At 48.7% G+C, this 20,866-nt stretch overlaps 1 protein-coding gene across 1 annotated transcript in view; it reads right to left on the minus strand.

Moving 5' to 3' along the window:
• Positions 1 to 20,866, minus strand: part of SLC44A1 (solute carrier family 44 member 1) — a 134,474-nt gene that overhangs the window by 36,804 nt on the left and 76,804 nt on the right. The window contains exons 7-8 of the mRNA XM_073542684.1: positions 8,025 to 8,114; positions 260 to 399 (exon numbers count right to left, since the gene is read on the minus strand). Of these exons, the coding sequence (XP_073398785.1) occupies positions 260 to 399; positions 8,025 to 8,114 (230 nt within the window). The remainder of the gene's footprint in view (positions 1 to 259; positions 400 to 8,024; positions 8,115 to 20,866) is intronic.

Raw genomic sequence — 20,866 nt, forward strand, 5'->3', positions numbered from 1 at the left:
CAGAGCATAAATCTACATGAGAAACATGAAGTTACACGCTAAAGAGCATTTGATGAGCTTTCTAAGTAGATCACTGGAGGCACGTTTTAATGAATGTAGAACGCTTTCCAGAGGGGTTGGTTAAAGAATATGTTGCCAGTGTATTATCACATTCACTAGTCATCTGTAAGCTGCCATTGTGTTGCTAATAATAAAGTGGAGAAGTGAGAAAGACATGACCCAGATTCACACAGTCACAAATACAAAGCTACAGTCTTACCGTGAAAACGGTTGCAGCAATGGCATAGATAAGCAAGGCTTGTTGGTTGTCTTTGGAAACCTGAAGCTGATCTGGTGGGAGATTTTCATTATAAGATTTCCGGTGTTCAGCATACAACCACCAAAGAACACCAGTCCCTCCTGCAGAGAATAGAAAGAAAACCTTTAGTTTTAATATAGAGAGTCTGTCAGCTAGAAGGTACAATAGCACGAAGAACATACACCCTTGAAGTCTGACTGTAAGCGCTCAGCCACCATTTTGGGTTCACTCTGCTGTGAATTCAGTTAGGGACAGGACGCTGTTCTTCTGACTCTGAGGGACAGTTATCTTTATAGCGATTTGCTATATTGTGCTTTACCCAGGCTACTTTAGCAAACCCTGTGTCAAGTTTTCTTTTGCCTTGCAGCGCTGTTCACAGCTGTCTGCAAGGTCTGTGTGTGAGTGCAGCTCACGGTGTAATGTGTTCTGCAGCCACCTCTGGTTGTAGGCCGCTCAGCGTGCGTCACTGCCTCATACATTGTCCTTTTTTGCTGTAGTCCTGCATATTTTTCCTGAATTTTTCCTATTAGTGTGCTTCCATCTGTATCCAGCTGGATTGGTTGGAAACACTATATAGGAGTAGATAGAGGAGCCTTTTTGCTGGCTTGTGCCCTGCAGCCCCAGCCAGATTAGTATTAGCCTATTTTTTGGAGCCTCATCTATTGCATTGTAGGTTACCTTCCTGCATTGTAATAGCTCCAAAAAGATTGTGATACTATCGCTTTTACATCTTTGGTCACATCCTTTTTGTTTTTTTGAAAAAAAAACAAAAAACACGTAAATAAAGTTCACCAAACACTCCACTTTACAGTTGTGTAGGCCACATTAGCTCATATTAAAGTGTAGTCCACACACTTTATAAAATTAGTGTTTCTTATACCTGTTAGCAGCTGTTCAAGAATAAGCACACTAAGCCCTTAGTACTTTTCTGCCTATCTTTATCAGTCTACCAAGATGAAGAAGGCAGGGAGTAAGGCACGTGGTCGTGGAGTTTCAGCAGGGAGAGGACGTGGGGATTCTGTGACTGCTGCGGGCACCAGTGACTCAGCATCCCCCAGTTTTACCAGGCAACAGTCCTTTATGCGCAGCTTTGTAGGCGCTCGCCGTACCCCACTGCTGCGGGAGGAACAAATTGAAGCCTTTGTCGGATGGATGGCAGCTAATGCATCGACTTCAATTACTTCCACATCTTCTCAGGTCCAGAGCACTGAAGAGCAACCATCTGTCTCTTCACCACCTGCCAAATTGCCCAGGCAGTCAGTGAGCCCTGGACAGGAGCCATCTCATTCTCTACTTCTGTTCTCTTAATCACTTGGCTTGGAAAGAGGGGGCCAGCCAAGCAGCATTCTAGAATGTGAAGAAGAGGGAGTATGCAGTGATGCACAACAGCTTTGTCTCTCTGAATCTGAAGAGGCGGGTGGGCCAGTGCCTATGGTCAGCACACCTCAGTACGCATCTGATGATGAGACTCAGGTGCCACTTTCTGGTGCGTACTGTGCTGGCGAGACTATCCAGGAGAAGCAGGTGTTTGAAGAGGGTAGTGTAGATGATGAGGTCCTTGACCAATCATGGCGTGAGGAACAGGAAGGTGGTGGGAGCAGCTCTGAGGAAGAGATTCCCCGAACAGTCAAGACAGGAGGGAGAGGGAGGGGGCAGACTTGGGTGCCTGTAGCCTCCACTTCGGCACCCATTACGAGCATTCCACTTCCAAAACCCAAAACGGGAGCTCCCAGAACTTGCAGTGCGTAGTCCTTTTTTGACACAGTTGCAGATGACATTTGCAAGCTGTGTAATCAGAAAGTCAAAAGAGGGAAAAGTGTCAGCAACCTCAATACCACAAATATGTGGAAACATGTGCGGACCAAGCACGTGATGGAGATACAAAGACACACTGAAGACATAGCACAGGCATGGGAGAAAAGGCGGCCATACTCGGCAAACCATCCCCGAGCACAGGCTCTGACTGCTGGCATTGCAAAACTATTGGCCCTTGAAATGCTCTCATTCAGGCTGGTGGAGACTGACACCTTCCGTAACTTCATGGCATTGGCAGTCCCACAATACAATGTGCCCAGCAGCTTTTATTTCAGTAGGCAAGCCGTCCCTGCCCTGCAAAAGCATGTGGAGGGAAAAATTAAACATGCGCTACTAAACGCCGTCAGTAGCAAGGTCCACCTGACCACTGATGCGTGGACCAGTAACCATGGACAGGGACGATACCTTTCCCTCACTGCCCATTGGGTAAATGTTGTGGAGCCGGGTATAGATCTTGAGAGTGGTGCTGTACGTGATCTGCCAACTCCAAGGATTGCAGGAATCCAGTCTGTACATACTGACTCCTCCTCATACTCCAGTTCCTCAGAATCAGCGCTGCAGGAGCCGTCACGGTCTACCTCCACATGGACCCGTGAACGCTTACCTGTTACGACCGATATGAGCACAGCCGTGGCCAAACGTCAACAGGCCGTACTGAAATTAATTTCTTTGGGGAATCGAAGCCACACAGCGCAGGAGCTCTGGAATGCCATCAAGCAGGAGAGAGACGTGTGGTTTGTGCCAGCGAATCTCCAGCCAGGCTTGGTAATGTGTGACAATGGTCAAAATCTGGTGGCAGCTCTGGGCCTAGGCAACCTCACTCACATCCCATGTCTGGCACATGTGCTCAACTTGGTCATGCAGAGTTTTTTGAGGGACTATCCGGATCCTGATGCACTGTTGCACAAGGTCCGCATAGAGTGCGCTCACTTGCGGCGTTCCAGCATAGCAAGATCGCGCATTGCAGCTCTGCAGCGCCGATTCTGCCTTCCAGAACATCGCATCATATGTGACCTACCCACCAGGTGGAATTCATCATTACATATGTTGGAGCGGTTGTGTGAGCAGCAGGCCGCAGTAATGGAGTACCAGCTGCATCAGGCGCAAACAAGTCGCACTGCGCGCCGTTCACACTTCTTCACCACCACTGAGTGGGCCTCTATGAAGGACATCTGCCACGTTTTGCGTGCCTTCGATGATTCCACGTGGATGACGAGTGCAGATGATGCACTAGTCAGCATGACTGTCCCCCTTATCTGCCGGCTTCAAAAAACACTGCAAGCACTAAGGGAGGAGGTTTTGGAAGAGGTGGAGGATGAGGAGTCACAAATGCCATCTGCTTCTGGACAGTCTGCGCAACGTGGTTCCTCACAAAGGCCTAGGCAGGGGACACTTTGTGAGGAGGATGAGGAGGAGTCAATGGAGGAGGAAGACATCTCTCCAGAGGAGGGAGGTACACAAAGCTCTAGTAGTCAGTATGTAGAGCGAGGGTGAGGTGATGCAGAGCAGGCAGAGATGACGCCTCAAGCAGGGGACAGAGTTTCTTGGGCAGTTGGGAGTCTGCAGCACATGGTTGATTTCATGCTGCAGTGCCTGAGAAATGACCGCTGCAGTGCCTGAGAAATGACCGCCGCATCGCCCACATTCTCAACACGGCTGATTATTGGGTGTACACCCTCCTAGATCCTCGCTACCGGGACAACTTACAAAGCCTCATAACACCGTTGAACTCAGCCTACACCATGACTGACCCTGTGCTCCAACACCGCCAGTTGCTGCTCAGAAGTGCCGTCTGCACAAAGAAAAACACTAGCTCCTGTGTTAGTGGGGTTCAGTAACGCCAGCTGCTCCCCTGCTGTGTGTCCGGCAATATCTCCTGCTCCCTCCAAATTCATCCTAACATCAGATATTAAACTTGCTCCAATTAGGCCTTAGCCTACTCCATGATTGACCCTGTGCTCCAACACCGCCAGTTGTTGCTCAGAAGTGCCGTCTGCACAGAGAAAAACACTAGCTCCTGTGTTAGTGGGGTTCAGTAACGTCAGCTGCTCCCCTGCTGTGTGTCCGGCAATATCTCCTGTTCCCTCCACATTCACACTACAACTGATTTTAAACTTGCTCCAATTAGGCCTCAGCCTACACCATGATTGACCTTGTGCTCCAACACCGCCAGTTGCTGCTCAGAAGTGCCGTCTGCACAGAGAAAAACAATAGCTCCTGTGTTAGTGGGGTTCAGTAACGTCAGCTGCTCCCCTGCTGTGTGTCCGGCAATATCTCCTGCTCCCTCCACATTCACACTACAACTGATTTTAAAACTTGCTCCAATTAGGCCTCTGGCTACACGGTTTCTACTGTAATCCCTGGGCTCCAACACCGCTAGTTGCTGCTCAGAAGTGTCTTTGGCACAGGTACTCCCTCCTGCCCAGCCTGGTTCCAGCATGCCAGCTGTTTCCAGGTAGTGTTAACGTCACTTTGGCACCAATACATTGTCCTGTCGTGTTGCGGTCGGGATAGCCGACTCTATGGTGCCTGCAGTTTAGGTGCTTCCTATGTGGGCTGCGGGATCTGGCAATAAAGGCTGGTTCCGTAGTGCCAATAGGACAAGCACCCCCTGTAGGACTGTGGGTTTCGGTAACTGCGGCCGGCTCGCGGCCTTGCAACGTTGTTTTTCAGTGGTCCTTCTGCTGCCCCTCCGGGTTCCAGCACCGTCAGCTGGTTCTCGGCAGTGCCTTTGGCTTAGGTGCCTCCATCTCGGTATCCGAGTTCCAGCAACGTCTGCTGGTCCTTGGTAGTGCTTTCTATCACAGGTACCTCCTGCTTAGTAACCGGGTTCCAGTACCGTCAGCTGGTCCTCGGTAGTGCCACTGGCTCTTGTTCCTTCTGCTGCCCCTCCGGGTTCCAGCACCGTCAGCTGGTCCTCGGTAGTTCCATTGGCTCTTGTTCCTTCTGCTGCCCCTTCGGGTTCCAGCACCGTCAGCTGGTTCTCGGCAGTGCCTTTGGCTTAGGTGCCGCCATCTCGGTATCCGAGTTCCAGCAACGTCTGCTGGTCCTTGGTAGTGCTTTCTAGCACAGGTACCTCCTGCTTAGTAACCGGGTTTCAGTACCGTCAGCTGGTCCTCGGTAGTGCCATTGGCTCTTGTTCCTTCTGCTGCCCCTCCGGGTTCTAGCACCGTCAGTTGGTCCTCGGTAGTTCCATTGGCTCTTGTTCTTTCTGCTGCCCCTCCGGGTTCCAGCACCGTCAGCTGGTTCTCGGCAGTGCCTTTGGCTTAGGTGCCTCCATCTCGGTATCAGAGTTCCAGCAACGTCTGCTGGTCCTTGGTAGTGCTTTCTAGCACAGGTACCTCCTGCTTAGTAACCGTGTTCCAGTACCGTCAGCTGGTCCTCGGTAGTGCCATTGGCTCTTGTTCCTTCTGCTACCCATCCGGGTTCCAGTACCGTCAGCTGGTTCTCGGCAGTTCCTCAGCCTTCTTGTACCTTCTGCTACATTTCCAAGTTCAAGCTTTTTGAAATGGTTTTTGGTAATCACTCTGGATCTCCCTGACGACGACCCTGAAGACCACCCCAAAGAAGACCAAAAAGATGACCCTGAAGATGACCAAGAGGACAAAGAACATGAAGACAACCACCAAGATACAGAACAACAAGAGACAGAAGACCAAAAAGCAGAACAACAAAAAACAGAAGAACATTAAGCATAAGACTAAAAATGAGAGCAAAAGATATTATCTAAATTATAAGCAGAAGACGACTAAGCAGTGTATGGGGGTGAGTCCGTTCCTCCTCGTGGTGCCCCTGGAAAATGCCTGCTGCTGCAGGCCAAACTGAATGCAGACAAATCCTGTTGTACATCTTTTGTGACAGGCAGAACGGAAGGTGTAATCTTCAAACTTTTATAGATAACTACAGGAATGCCTGTTACGAATAAGAATATGATGAAGAAGAATAGAAAGAAGATGAAGACGTAGAATATGAAGAAGAATAATAGTTGAAAAAGAAGAATATGAAGAATGTAAAAAAAAAATAATAATAGGAAGAAGGTGAAGAAGAAGAAGAATAAGGTGAAGAAGAAGTTGATGAAAACGATGCTGCTGCGGCTCATGAAGGAGAAAGTGTGGGAGAGTAAAAAAAGAAGGTGAACAGCATGGAAGTAGTGAAACATACATATCTGACAAAATATCACAAAGGTTAACATAGTCAATATCTTTGTAATGCCCAATGTCTTAAAAAAAAAAATATTCCTGCTATTCCATTTGATTGGGCTAAACCTCTATGCCTTTAATGTCTCCTCCACCTCCCCCAATACATTCTACATTATTCTTAGTTGCTTTTCTTCATGTAGAATTAACCTATAAGAAAGGGTTTATTTTAATTCCGATATGTGTGTCCCATTAACTTGCATTGGTTTCCTGTATCGGAATCGGCGACATCCGATACTTTTTGGGTATCGGTCCGATCCAATCCGATATTTCACGATATCGGAAGGTATCGCTCAACACTAGTTATAAGGTCAATAATGAATGTACCGTAATCATTTTTTCATAGGTAGTAATTGCCACTGTTCTTTTATCTAGAATTCATATTTTCATTCAATTTACCAGACTCCTTTCAGCTTTAAGACAAGAGCCCAAAAAATAAAATAAATTTAAGTTATATATAATATTACATACAAACTGTATTATATATATATATATATATATATATATATATATATAATATAATAAATGCCCTAAGCAGCTTCCTGTTGTAACAACTTCCGTCCAGTTGTAACCGTCACCGCACACCTCTTTCCATGTTAACCCTCAACACACACACTCCTCTCACCTTTCACCATCTCCACTCACGTCCACTCACTCTTTCACTCCACATACGACCCTTTCTCTCACTCCGTCTCTCATACTCACGCCGTCATCGCCGCTGCTCCACGATCCCCGACATCTTCTTCCGCCGGCGCCATCGTGGATCCAGACGTCCTCCACGCTGGCGACATGTTCTTGCGGCGACGCCATTTTGGATCGGCAAAATCCCGCGATAATCAAGATGGCGTCGCCGCAAGAACATGTCGCCGGCGTGGAGGACGTCGGGATCCAAAATGGCGTCGGCGAAATCTCGCGAGATTTCGCCGACGCCATTTTGGATCCCGACGGCATCCACGCCGGCGACAGGTTCCTGCGGCGACGCTATTTTGGATCGGCGAAATCCCGCGATACTCAAGATGGCGTCGCCGGAAGAACATGTCGCCGGCGAGGACAACGTCGGGATCCAAAATGGCGTCGGCGAAAACTCGCGAGATTTCGCCGACGTCGTCCACGCCGGCGACATGTTCTTCCGGCGACGCCATCTTGAGTATCGCTGGATTTCACGATACTCAAGATGGCGTCGCCGCAGGAACATGTCGCCGGCGTGGACAAAGTCTGGATCCAGGATGGCGCCGGCGGAAGATGTCGGGGATCGTGGAGCAGCGGCGATGACGGCGTGAGTATGAGAGATGGAGTGAGAGAAGGGGTCGTATGTGGAGTGAAAGAGTGAGTGGAGATGGTGAAAGGTGAGAGGAGTTTGTGTTGAGGGTTAACATGGCAAGAGGTGTGATGCTATCGCATCCTCCCGATGCGATAGCATCGGGCCATAATCTAGTATATATATATATCTCACTTAAATATATATGCTTGGTGAAATGGTGGACCAAGATAGAGTTGAGCTTGGAGAAGGTCCATTGCCGTATATTGTATACATCACTCGCTCTAATGACTCTTTATAGATGAGGCAAACTTGTGAGAAACTATTTCCTAATAGAATAAATGTGATGCACCACAAATCTTGTATGGCACGCAGTTTCTAATAATATATTCTTATTCTAGTTCCGTATATTTTCAGTGACCTAAAAAAATAAAATAAAAACTAGAGCAAAACTTACCGAGTGATCCTAATGTGACCAAGATGGTTAAAATCCACACAAGCACTCTAGAGATGTACCTGATGACAACCATCAAAATCATTGAAAGCACTGAAATGAAAATGGAAAAATTGCATTAAATATTTTCTGAAATTTCCTCATTTTATTACATTGCACAATTCTATGTACGGTATGCTGTTCCAGATTTCCAGTTACAGAAGGACTGGCATAATGTACGAGTGCCCTATAAAGCCCCTTCATTCTGGAGATTAGAGACTTCACCTAGATATTCTTGTCACTATATATGACATATCAGAAGATCATTTTGACTGTTTTTACCACTTCCATCATTCTGCTCATCTAAGCTTAAGATATTTAATGCTTGCCAACAATGTACGACTTCCAAGGTTAGTATTGCTACAAAACAGTCTGAAGCTACAAAAATGTACGGATAGAAAACAGCAAGGATGTAATTTTTATGTCCTAAACTTCTAAGCTCGACAAACAGTAGAGAAACTAATGTTGGCCAAATCAGCACACATCAACAGGTTTGGCCAACAGTCTAACGTCTATGGGGGTCCTGGACAAAGACTGTTGCTTTGTTCTATTGGAGATAAGCAGTTGCCAGAGATGACTGACGACTCTTTCATACAGAACATAGGAGAGCTCGGGTAAACTATCGCTTCTAGTGATGAGAGAAAGCAGGTCGAGTTGTCTGTCAGCCGAACGATCAGTCAAAGCAATGTTCAGCTGACAGCCATCTAATGTGTATGGCTGGCCTAAGCCTGCAAAAGGCCCTTGATCTGTATGGTGATGAGGCATGTCGGAGTTCTGGTGTACCGTTTGTCAAAGCGAGTCCAGGAGATGGTAACAATTCAGAACATGGGCCCTATTTGAACGAATAGCAGTGGATCTGCAGCACCCTGCAACGGCCACTACACAGTTGGAGCTGTGCTATTCAGCTCTGCAAGGGATAACATCCAGGCGCCATTGACACTGACCGGCTGATTGGTGGGGCACTTGATCTTGGACCCTGATAATCTCGTCCTATCTCAAGGATAGGTCATCGATCTAACACAAACTTTAATGTAGCAGTCCAGGGCTGACGGATGATTCTCTTCAAAGTAAAGGAAAACTTCAGAAAGTAGCAGACCTTTATACATTATCTAACATGCCTCAGGCTAGGTTCACATTGCATTAGGGGCATCAGTTTAACGGATCCGTTAAACGGATGCTCTAACGCAGATGTCACTTTTGACATCATTTGTGACCATAGCGCTAACGTATGTGCGGCTAACGCATGGTAGCAGTTTGTTACCATGCGCTACCATGCGTTAGCCCATACAGGTCTATGCACAGCGAACGCCTCCATTCGCTGTGCACTAGACCCGACGCACCCTCGGACCCTGCAGACCGCGTTCGAGGGTGTGTCATGAAGTAACAAATTCTTGCTAATTTAAGGCATGCCGATTTTGGCATGCGTTAGGATCGCTACTATTATTGCGTGCAATGGTGGTGTTAACGCATCTGTTACATAGCGTTAGTGCCGCTATGTAACGGATGCCGTCAGTGCATTGCCCGCAACGCAATGTGAACCCAGCCTTAATGCATTACATTATTACAATAGCATCACAAATTAAACATATATTACAGCACACAGCCTTTAGTGCTATGTATTGAATCTAAAAGAAAACTTAATATAGAGTATTTCGGAGACCTCTGCCATCACTGCTGATGCTGCCTTTCCAAAATCTCATGCTATCAGCAATGCTACTTTGCTGCAAATTGCAGAGGCAGGCTTGGCTGCCTTGATCTAGTGATGTGCGGTACCACAAATGAATGCTCATCAGTGTTACAGATGTCAGCAGAGTTATGGGTGGCCTCCTGCAGGAGGCATTGCTACCTTCTGCTAAATGACAGTATTGATTTTACCTTGAGAATAATCTGAAATGCTCATGGCCGAGGGTAAACAGAAGTGAAAAGAAAAGCTGATACATGGCAACCTACAACGAACGGCCCAGAAATTGAGAAAATGTACAACGTGTCATTACATCAAGCAACTTTGCCTTAGTGGAACAATTAGTTGAGAACATAATGTGATAAATTAACTTAAAGGGGTCATTGGGGTTTGTTAAAAAATAAAAATGGCTATAGTGAGAAAATGATAAAAAAAAACCTAACCTTGTCAATGCCATAGTCTCACTGCCATCACTCTGATGGTCCCTGCAAATCCTGCAGTGATGACATCACGTCCATCATTCAGGTGACCAATGCAGCCTATCAAGGGCTTCAGCAGTGACCCTTTCATATATGGCAGATGACCAGAAACACATAAGTGGCTACAGCAAACACTTGAATGATGGATATCACTGCTGCAAAGAAGCAGTGGTGGAATGGCAGGGGTCTGAGAAGGTGAGCATTGCTTACTTAGTATTTTAAACACACTTGTTGTCTTAGGGTACCGTCACATTTAGCGATGCACCAGCGATCCCGACCACGATACGACCTGGTCAGGATCGCTGGTGCATCGCTAAATGGTCTCTAGTGAGCTGCCAAACAGGCAGATCTCAGCAGCGATGCAGCAGCGGTTGGGGGTCGCTAATTACCTGTCAGATGTGGCGATGAAGACGTCCACCCGCCCGCGTCCACGCGTCGCTCGTTGGCACCAGCAGGAAGCCCAGCAGGAAGCTGACGACGAGAAATGTCCCAGGACGTTCTCGCGCGATCAGCAATAGCCAGCGGGGGAGCCGGTCAGAGGTAAGTATCACACACAGCGATATCGCTAGCAATATCGCTGCTACGTCACAAAATCGGTGACGCTTAAGCAATATCACTAGCGATCTCGCTTAGTGTGACGGGGCCTTTAGTATTTCTTTTCTGGACAAACCCTTCAATATTCTATATTAGCGGCCGATTATTATGGTGCTTGAACCTCTAGGTTCAAGCAACATATTGTAATCCGATTTCTTATATTTATAGTGCTTTGAAGAAAGCACTATCTTGTAATCCGAACGCTGCTAACTTATTCTTATTATTCAGTTGATTTCCGCAATTAATGCGGCCCGAATCACTACACGCACAGACTCCGTTGAGGTGTCGTTTCGAAGCCAGCGTCCATGAGAGGTGTGCTAAGTATTTTTCGTGTCGAACGGATTTGTAGTTTTTGCGCAATTTGTGTTAGAATTTTCTTTTTCCCGTCATTGGAATGCATTGTCTCAATGCTTTTCAATGGGGAAATGTTGCCACAGACAAAATGTGCCCTGAGGCGATTGAAATGGCAGTTAAGCTCATTGATATGCGCAGGCACACCCAGTTACTATGCCAACGCCTACGAACGTCACATGACCTCTCCAGGACAGTTTCTGGCAGATAATATCACCTCTTAAAGCGAAACCCACAGCACAAATGCAAATCTAGCTTCATCACGATGCACGCCCCTGAGAGAGAATGTGCGCCAAAGTGGATTTAGAAGCCCAGTGATACAAACTAGCTCTTAAACGGCCGACGCGCCTAAGTGATTCTTAAAGGGCCGGCGCACCAAAATGAGTCTTAAAGGGCCAGTACGCCAAATCGAAACCTGAGTGACCCCAGGCTCCAAATCGGAGGCTGAGCCACCCCGACCTCCAAATCGGAGGCTGATCAACCCTGGCCTACAAATCGGACCCAGAGTGGCCCCGCCCACCAAATCGGACCCCGAGTGGCCCCGCCCACCAAATCGGACCCTGAGGGGCCCCGCCCACCAAATCGGACCCTGAGGGGCTCCGCCCAACAAATCGGACCCAGAGGGACCCCGCCCACCAAATCGGACCGAGGGGCCCCACCCAACAAATCAGACCCTAAGGGGCCCCACCCACAAAATCAGACCCTAAGGGGCCCCACCCACAAAATCGGACCCTGAGGGGCCCCAACCACAAAATCGGACCCAGAGTGGTCCCACCCACCAAATCGGACCCTGAGGGGTCCCGCCCACCAAATCAGACCCAGAGTGGCCCCACCCACCAAATCGGACCGAGGGACCCCACCCACCAAATCAGACCCAGAGTGGCCCCGCCCACCAAATCAGACCCAGAGGGGCTCCGCCCACAAAATCAGACCTTAAGGGGCCCCACCCACAAATTCGGACCCTGAGGGGCCCCGGCCACAAAATCAGACCGAGGGGCCCCAACCACAAAATCGGACCCTGAGGGGCCCCGGCCACAAAATCGGACCCTGAGGGGCCCCACTCACAAAATCGGACCCTGAGGGGCCCCGGCCACAAAATCGTACCCTGAGCAGCCTCACCCACAAAATTGGACCCTGAGGGCCCCGCCCACCAAATCGTAGCCTGAGGGGCCCCGCCCACCAATTCAAGCCCTGAGGAGCCCAGGCCACCGAATCGGATCCTGAGGGGCCCCACCCACCAAATCAGACCCGGGGGGGCCCACAGGCCAAAGTGACCCCTGAGAGGCACCCACAGTTAAAATGGATCCTGAGTTGAAAGTCTTGCAGGGGCAGCAGTCAAGTCTCTCTTAAAGGGGCAGCCCAGGCACCATTTCAAAGCACTAGCTGTACTTCCTTCTGGAAATACACATCTAGTTATTATTATTCAGTTGATTTCCGCAATTAATGCGGCCCGAACCGCTACACGCACAGACTCCGTTGAGGTGTCGTTTCGAAGCCAGCGTCCACGAGTGGTGTGCTAAGCATTTTTCGTGTTGATCGGATTTGTAGTTTTTGCACAATTTGCATTTGAAAAAACATTTTCCTGTCATTGGAATGAATTGTCTCAATGCTTTTCAATGGGGAAATTTTGCCACAGACAAAACATGCCCTGAGGCGATTGAAATGGCAGTTAAGCTCATTGATATGCGCAGGCACACCCAGTTACTATACCAACGCCTACGAACTTCACATGACACAGGACACAGATTCTGCCAGATAACATCAGCTCTTAAACCGAAACCCACAGCACAAATGCAAATCTAGTTTGCCCGAGAGAATGTGCGCCAAATCCGATCCCGGCCTCCAAATCGGAGGCTGATCGACACCGGCCTCCAAATCGGAGGCTGAGCCACCCCGGCCTCCAAATCGGAGGCTCATCGATCCCGGCCCACCAAATCGGCCCCCGAGTGGCCCCGCCCACCAAATCGACCCCCGAGTGGCCCCGCCCACCAAATCGACCCCCGAGTGGCCCCGCCCAACAAATCGGCCCCCGAGTGGCCCCGCCCAACAAATCGGCCCCCGAGTGGCCCCGCCCAACAAATCGGCCCCCCGAGTGGCCCCGCCCAACAAATCGGCCCCCCGAGTGGCCCCGCCCAACAAATTGGCCCCCAAGTGGCCCCGAACACCAAATCGGACCCTGAGGGGCCCCGGCCACAAAATCGGACCCTGAGGGGCCCCACCCACAAAATCGGGCCCTGAGGCCAAAGTGGCCCCTGAGAGGCACCCACAGTTAAAACGGATCCTGAGTTGAAAGTCTTTCAGGGGCAGCAGGCAAGTCTCTCAAAGGGGCAGCCCGGGCACCATTTCAAACCACTATCTGTACTTCCTTCAGGAAATACACATCTAGTTCTTTTTCTTATTATTATTAAGTTGATTTCCGCAATTAATGCGGCCCGAACCGCTACACACAGACTCCTTTGAGGTGTCGTTTCGAAGCCAGCGTCCATGAGAGGTGTGCTAAGTATTTTTCGTGTCAAGCGGATTTGTAGTTTTTGCGCAATTTGCGTTTGAAATTTTTTTCCCGTCATTGGAATGCACTGTCTCAATGCTTTTCAATGGGAAACTTAAAACGTGCCCTGAGGAGATTGAAATGGCAGTAAAGCTCATTGATATGCGCAGGCACACCCAGTTACTATGCCAACGCCTACGAACGTCACATAACGCCCCCAGGACAGAGCTTCTGCAACATAATATCAGCTCTTAAAGCGAAACCCACAGCACAAATGCAAATCTAGCTTCAACACATGACGCATGCCCCTGAGAATGTGCGCCAAAGTGCGACCCCGCCCACCAAATTGGACCCCGAGGGGCCCTGCTCACCAAATTGAACTCTGAGGGGCCCCGCTCACCAAATCGGACCCTGAGGGGCCCCGCCCACCAAATTGGACCCTGAGGGGCTCCGCCCACCAAATCAGACCCTGAGGGGCCCCGCCCATCAAATCGGATTCTGAAAGGCCCCAACCACCAAATCGGACCCTGAGTGGCCCCCGCCCACCAAATCGGACCCTGAGGGGCCCCGCCCACCAAATCGGACACTGAGGGGCTCCGCTCACCAAATCGGACCCTGAGGGGCCCCGCTCACCAAATCGGACCCTGAGGGAGCCCCGCTCACCAAATCGGACCCTGAGGGGCCCCGCTCACCAAATTGGACTCTGAGGGGCCCAGGACACAAAATCGGATTCTGAAAGGCCCCAACCACCAAATCGGACCCTGAGGGGCTCCACTCACAAAATCGGACTGTGAGGGGCCCCAACCACAAAATCGGACCCTGAGGGGCCCCACCCACCAAATCGGACCCTGAGGGGCCCCACCCACCAAATCAGACTGTGAGGGCCCCGCCCACCAAATTGGACCCCGAGGGGCCCCGCCCACCAAATCGGATTCTGAAAGGCGCGAACCACAAAATAAGACACTGAGGGTCCCCAACCACAAAGTCGGACCCTGAGGAGCCCCGCCCACCAAATCGGACCCTGAGGGGCTCCGCCCACCAAATCGGACCCCGAGGGGCTCCGCCCACCAAATCAGACCCTGAGGGGCCTTACCCACAAAGTCAGACCCTGAGGGGCCCCGCCCACCAAATCGGACCCTGAGGGGCCCCGCCCACCAATTCAGACCCTGAGGGGCCCCGCCCACCAATTCAGACCCTGAGGGGCCCCGCCCACCAATTCAGACCCTGAGGGGCCCCGCCCACCAATTCAGACCCTGAGGGGCCCCGCCCACCAATTCAGACCCTGAGGGGCCCCGCCCACCAAATCGGACCCTGAGGGGCCCCGCCCACCAAATCGGACCCTGAGGGGCCCCGCCCACCAAATCGAACCCTGAGGGGCTCCGCCCACCAAATCGAACCCTGAGGGGCTCCGCCCACCAAATCGAACCCTGAGGGGCACCGCCCACTAAATCGGACCGAGTGGTCCCGCCCACCAAATCGGACCGAGGAGCCCCGCCCACCAAATCGGATCCTGAGGGGCCACGCCCACCAAATCGGACCCTGAGGGGCACCACCCACCAAATCGGACCCTGAGGGGCACCACCCACCAAGTCGGACCCTGAGGGGCCCCACCCACCAAGTCGGACCCTGAGGGGCCCCACCCACCAAGTCGGACCCTGAGGGGCCCCACCCACCAAATCGGACCCTGAGGGGCCCCAACCACAAAGTCGGACCCTGAAGGGCCCCGCCCACCAAATCGGACCCTGAAGGGCCCCGCCCACCAAATCGGACCCTGAGGGGCCCCGTCCACCAAATCGGACCCTGAGGGGCCCCGTCCACCAAATCGGACCCTGAGGGGCCCCGTCCACCAAATCGGACCCTGAGGGGCCCCGTCCACCAAATCGGACCCTGAGGGGCCCCGTCCACCAAATCGGACCCTGAGGGGCCCCGCCCACCAAATCGGACCCTGAGGGGCCCCGCCCACCAAATCGGACCCTGAGGGGACCCGCCCACAAAATCGGACCCTGAGGGGACCCGCCCACCAAATCGGACCCTGAGGGGACCCGCCCACCAAATCGGACCCTGAGGGGCACCGCCCACTAAATCGGACAGAGGAGCCCCACCCACCAAGTCGGATCCTGAGGGGCCCCCACCAAATCGGACCCCAAAGGGGCTCCCCACCAAATTGGACCCAGAGTGGCTCCGCCCACCAAATCAGACCCAGGGGGCCCCCACCCACAAAATCAGACCCTGAGGGGCCCCGGCCACAAAATCAGACCCCTGCAGGGGAGCCATGCAGAGATGCATGCAGCAGCGTTACAGGTATCAACTGTAATCAGTATCACAGTGCCATTACAGCCATGTCTTTACTTTATATCATAGTATCGTGATCAGAGACTGTTTAACTCCTTCACGACCTTTGATGTGGGCTCACACGCCAAGCCAACATTTTTCCCCACACATGATGACTGATTTAATCAGCCATCATGTGCCTGTAACAGCAGTGAATGACTGCGGCTGTTAGTTAAGTCTCGTTAAATTCAGTTCAAGCACTGATAGCTGGATTTAACAATCGCCGTGATCAGGGAGCACCGATGGGTAGTCATGACATTCGGCAGGGTCTGTTAATCACTCCCATGCCTGTCATTACAATCCTTCTGATCAAGATTTCTGCCATACATAGTAGTGTTGGAGCACTGCTATAAATAGCACATGAGATCAGACGATCGCAGCTTCAAGACTCCTAAAGGGACTATTGAGGTCAGTAAAAAGGAAAAAAAAAGTTTTAAAAATACTAAAAAAAAGTTTAAATCACTCATCTTTTTCCCCATTAAAAATTAAACAATGAAAAAAAAAACCCGCATATCGGCAAACAGAGTCCAAAAACTAATCCCTCAATTAATCTCACACCAACATTCATGGGAAATAAATAACGTATAACATCCGCACAGCTCTGGGAGATATTTCCCATGGGAGGGCGAGTGGAGATTTGGGGGCTATTGTGCTCAGTTTGGACGCCGACAAAGCATTTGACAGGGTCGCTTGGGACTATCTTCATGATGTCCTAGCACTCAGAGGTTTTGGATCGTGGTTTTGTAAAGCCATTACTATGAACCGGTGTCCAGGCTGGCCATAAATGTGGCACTATCATCGGCTTTCAAAATTCAGAGGAGCACCCGTCAAGACTGCCCCTTATCACCCCTACTTTTCAATATAGCCCTAGATCCACTAATCAGGACTTTACAAAATATGTCAGAGTATAAAGGAATAACCGTTGGGAGTACTACACTCAAAATTGCGGCGTTCGCCAATGACATCTTATTATTCATATCTAACCCAACCAAGGCTCTCCCCGTAATTATGGATACACTAAATAACTTTGGCCATTGTTCTGGTTTCAAAATAAATTTTGCTAAGTCTGAAGCATTAGCCTTATTCAAAACAGGGAAGAGCGATCCCATCATTCCCCTTCAGATGGTGCAATTCCTCTATAAAATATCTGGGCATTCACCTTCCGGCAGATCTAACTGACTTATATCAGATTAATATAAAGCCACTGATTGCCTCGATACTTCGCCTTTTAAACTCTTGGAAACATTATTCCCTGCCCTTCTCCAGACGATGCCATCTGATCAAAATGGTCATTTTTCCAAAACTTATGTATTTCAGACTCTTCCCCTGCTATTATCTAAAACGGACATACAGCTTCTAAACAAAGCATTCCATTCTTTTATTTGGGGAACAGGGAAGAGGACTAGAATTGGCCTGCCAAAATTACAAGCCCCAAGGGAGGCAGGAGGGGTTAACCTTCCAGACATTGGGCGATATAATCTGGCTGCAAATTTGAGATATGCTATTGATGGTTGCGGGGAACTTCCCATTTTGCCAATGTAGACTTAGATAAGCAATATTACCCCCACATTGCGCTCCCTGCTTTACTACACGAAAACCTTCCCGGTGATGTGGATCAACACCCTACCCTATGGCAAACCATACGGGTGTGGCGAAAGTGCAGGAAAATTTGCCACATGCACTCTGGTTTTTCACCCTTCATGCCATTTTTGGGTAATCCCGTGTTCATGCATGGTAAACCATCCCCATTTTATGTAGCTTTGGCCGAACAGGGGTGCAAAATGGCATTTGACTTACTAGATGATAAGTTTTCTATTCTCACATTCAGTGTTGCAGCATATCGCTTCCCTATATTCGCTAATAGGCCTTTCCTCTTCCTTCAGGCCAAAAGCCTGGCCCAAAGGAGTCTGAGGGATGGTCAGCAGAGGGAGGGGACAAATACAATGAATAACTTTCTAAGAAACACTAGATCACAAATAGCGTCAACTCTGATACGTAGCAGCTGGTCATGGGAAATTGGCAATACAGGCCCAGTGAGATGGGCAAGGGACATATGTGATATTACGGTTAGTGACATTTTGATAGCCACCAACACTCAGACGAGTCATCTCATCTAGTTGTTATACGGATATGGCCCTACTACTACTACTACATAGAGCCTATATTACCCCGTATACCAAGTCCAAAATGTCGCCCTCAGGTATATTTGCCTGTACCAAATGTGGCATGAAAAATACAGACATCCTGCACCATATGTTAAAGATTCGCAAACTCTGGAAGGATATTCATACAGAGCTCCAATATAAATGCGGAATAACATTCGAGCTCACTCCTCAATGGGCACTCTAACATACTTGATCAGGCTTCAACTAAGTTCCCAAAACATATAAGAGCCACACTAATATTATGGGCTTCTGCGACTAGGAAAGGCATACTGCAACATTGAGCCCAGTACCGCCACCTAAGACATTCATACAATCTAAGATAATGTTTCTTTTCTGCATGGCTTGGCTGGATGCCTTAACATGTAAAGAGAGATTAGTAGGTAGTTTCCTAACCACATGGTCCATATATATCCCGACTACCACAGGTCACCAGGGACCAACTCAGATCCCAATTTGAGAACACTCAATGGTACCTTCTTAAAAGAATTGGTGGTCACACTCCTATACCATAAACATATTCTGGTTAAATAGAATGCAGAAGATAGTGAGTGTGTGTGTGGGGGGGGGGGATAGGGAGGGAGGGAAGGTGTAAGGTGGAGTATCTGGGGAATGTATAGTTTAAAAAAAGGAAAAAAAATGTTTTGTATGCTCAGGAGAATTGTATTTTTCTGAATTTGTCTGGAAATGTCTTTTCTCTCATTGCTGAACACTATTGTAATTAATAAAATATATTTAAAAAAAAAACCCGCATATCAAAAAAACGCATATCTGGTGCACATAACACTGTGGTCGTAAAATTCCAATCTATGAAAATATAAAATAAATTAATCCGATTGGTAAACAGAGTAATGAGAAAAGAATTAAAAACACCAGAATTACGTTTATTTGGCCTACGTTTACGTCTAGGTGGTTTTTTTACATTGCAATAAAAGGCAATCAAAACACTGTATCTACCTCAAAATGGTATCAATAAAAATGTCAGCTCAGGGTGCAAAACATAAGCCCTCACACAGCCTCATATCCAGAAAAATGAAACTATCTTGTCCAGCAGAAAACAAGCCCTCAAATAGCTATGTGGTCAGAAAAATAGAAAAGTTACAGTTCTTGTAATAAGGGGAGGAAAAAATGAAAGCACAAAAGGAAAATTTCAAGGTCATGAAGGGGTTAAAACACAGTCTCATGATGACATCCTTGGTATATAAGTCCTACTTGGGTATATGGACACCAAAGAAAGGGGGTCTCCTGCTCATGACCTCCCATGCATTAGAACAAAAAAGTTTTGTCAGGGCAATTCCTACTCCAAAGGACCTGATGTATTTATTACAGTTGGCACAGAAAGTATTCAGACCCTTTTAAATTTTTCACTCGTTTCAGTGCAGCCATTCGGTAAATTCAAAAAAGTTAATTTTTTTTCTCATTATCGTACACTCTGCACCCCATCTTGACTGAAAAAACAAAAAAAAACAAATGTAGACATTTTTGAAAATTTATTAAAAAAGAAAAACTGAAATATCACATGGTCCTAAGTATTCAGACCCTTTGCTCAGTATTGAGTAGACGCACCCTTTTGAGCTAGTACAACCATGAGTATTCTTGGGAATGATCCAACAAGTTTTTCACACATGGATTTGGGGATCCTCTGCCATTCTTCCTTGCAGATTCTCTCAAGTTCCATCAGGTTGGATGGTGAACGTTGTGAACAGCCATTTTCAGGTCTCTCCAGAGATGCTCAGTTGGGTTTAGGTCAGGGCTCTGGTTGGGCCAGTCAAGAATGGTTACAGTTTTTCTGACACCACTTCTTTGTTATTTTAGCTGTGTGCTTAGGGTCATTGGCTTGTTGGAAGGTGAACCTTCGGCCAAGTCTGAGGTCCAGAGCACTGAACTGAAAGAGGTATTCATCCAGGATATCTCTGTACTTGGCCGCATTCATGTTTCTTTCAATTACAACCAGTCGTCCTGTCCCTACAGCCGATAAACAACCCCATAGCATGATGCTGCCACCACCATGTTTCACTGTTGGGATTGTATTAGGCAGGTGATGAGCAGTGCCTGGTTTTCTTCACACATATCACTTTGAATTATCACCAAGAAGTTTTATCTTTGTCTCATCTGACCATAGAATCTTATTTCACATAGTCTGGGAGTCCTTCATGTGTTTTTTAACAAACTCTATGCGGGCTTTCATATGTCTTTCACTGAGGAGAGGCTTCCGTCAGGTCACTCTGCCATAAAGGACCGACTGGTGGAGGGTTGCAGTAATAGTTGACTTTGTGGAACTTTCTCCCATTTCCCTACTGCATCTGTGGAGCTCAGCCACAGTGATCTTGGGGTTCTTCTTTACCTCTCTCACCAAGGCTCTTCTCCCACGATTGTTTAGTTTGGCTGGACATTCTGGTCTAGGAAGACTTCTGGTGGTGCTAAACTTCTTCCATTTAAGGATTATGGAGGCCACTGTGCACTTAAGAACCTTGAGTACTACAGAAATTAATTTGTAACCTTGACCAGATCTGTGCCTTGCAACAATTCTGTCTCTGAGCTCCTTGGCCAGTTCCTTTGACCTCATGATTCTCATTTGGTCTGACATGCACTGTGAGCTGTGCGGTCTTAAGGGCCTTTCTCACATAGGGAGATCGCTAGCGATATAGCTACAGCGTTACCGATTTTGTAACGCAACAGCGATATCGCCAGTGATCTCGCTTTGTGTGACATGTACCTGC

Source organism: Dendrobates tinctorius, unplaced genomic scaffold (genome assembly GCF_039654945.1).
Source record: "Dendrobates tinctorius isolate UK_male_01 unplaced genomic scaffold, ASM3965494v1 ptg000128l, whole genome shotgun sequence".
Classification (NCBI taxonomy): Eukaryota; Metazoa; Chordata; class Amphibia; order Anura; family Dendrobatidae; genus Dendrobates; species Dendrobates tinctorius.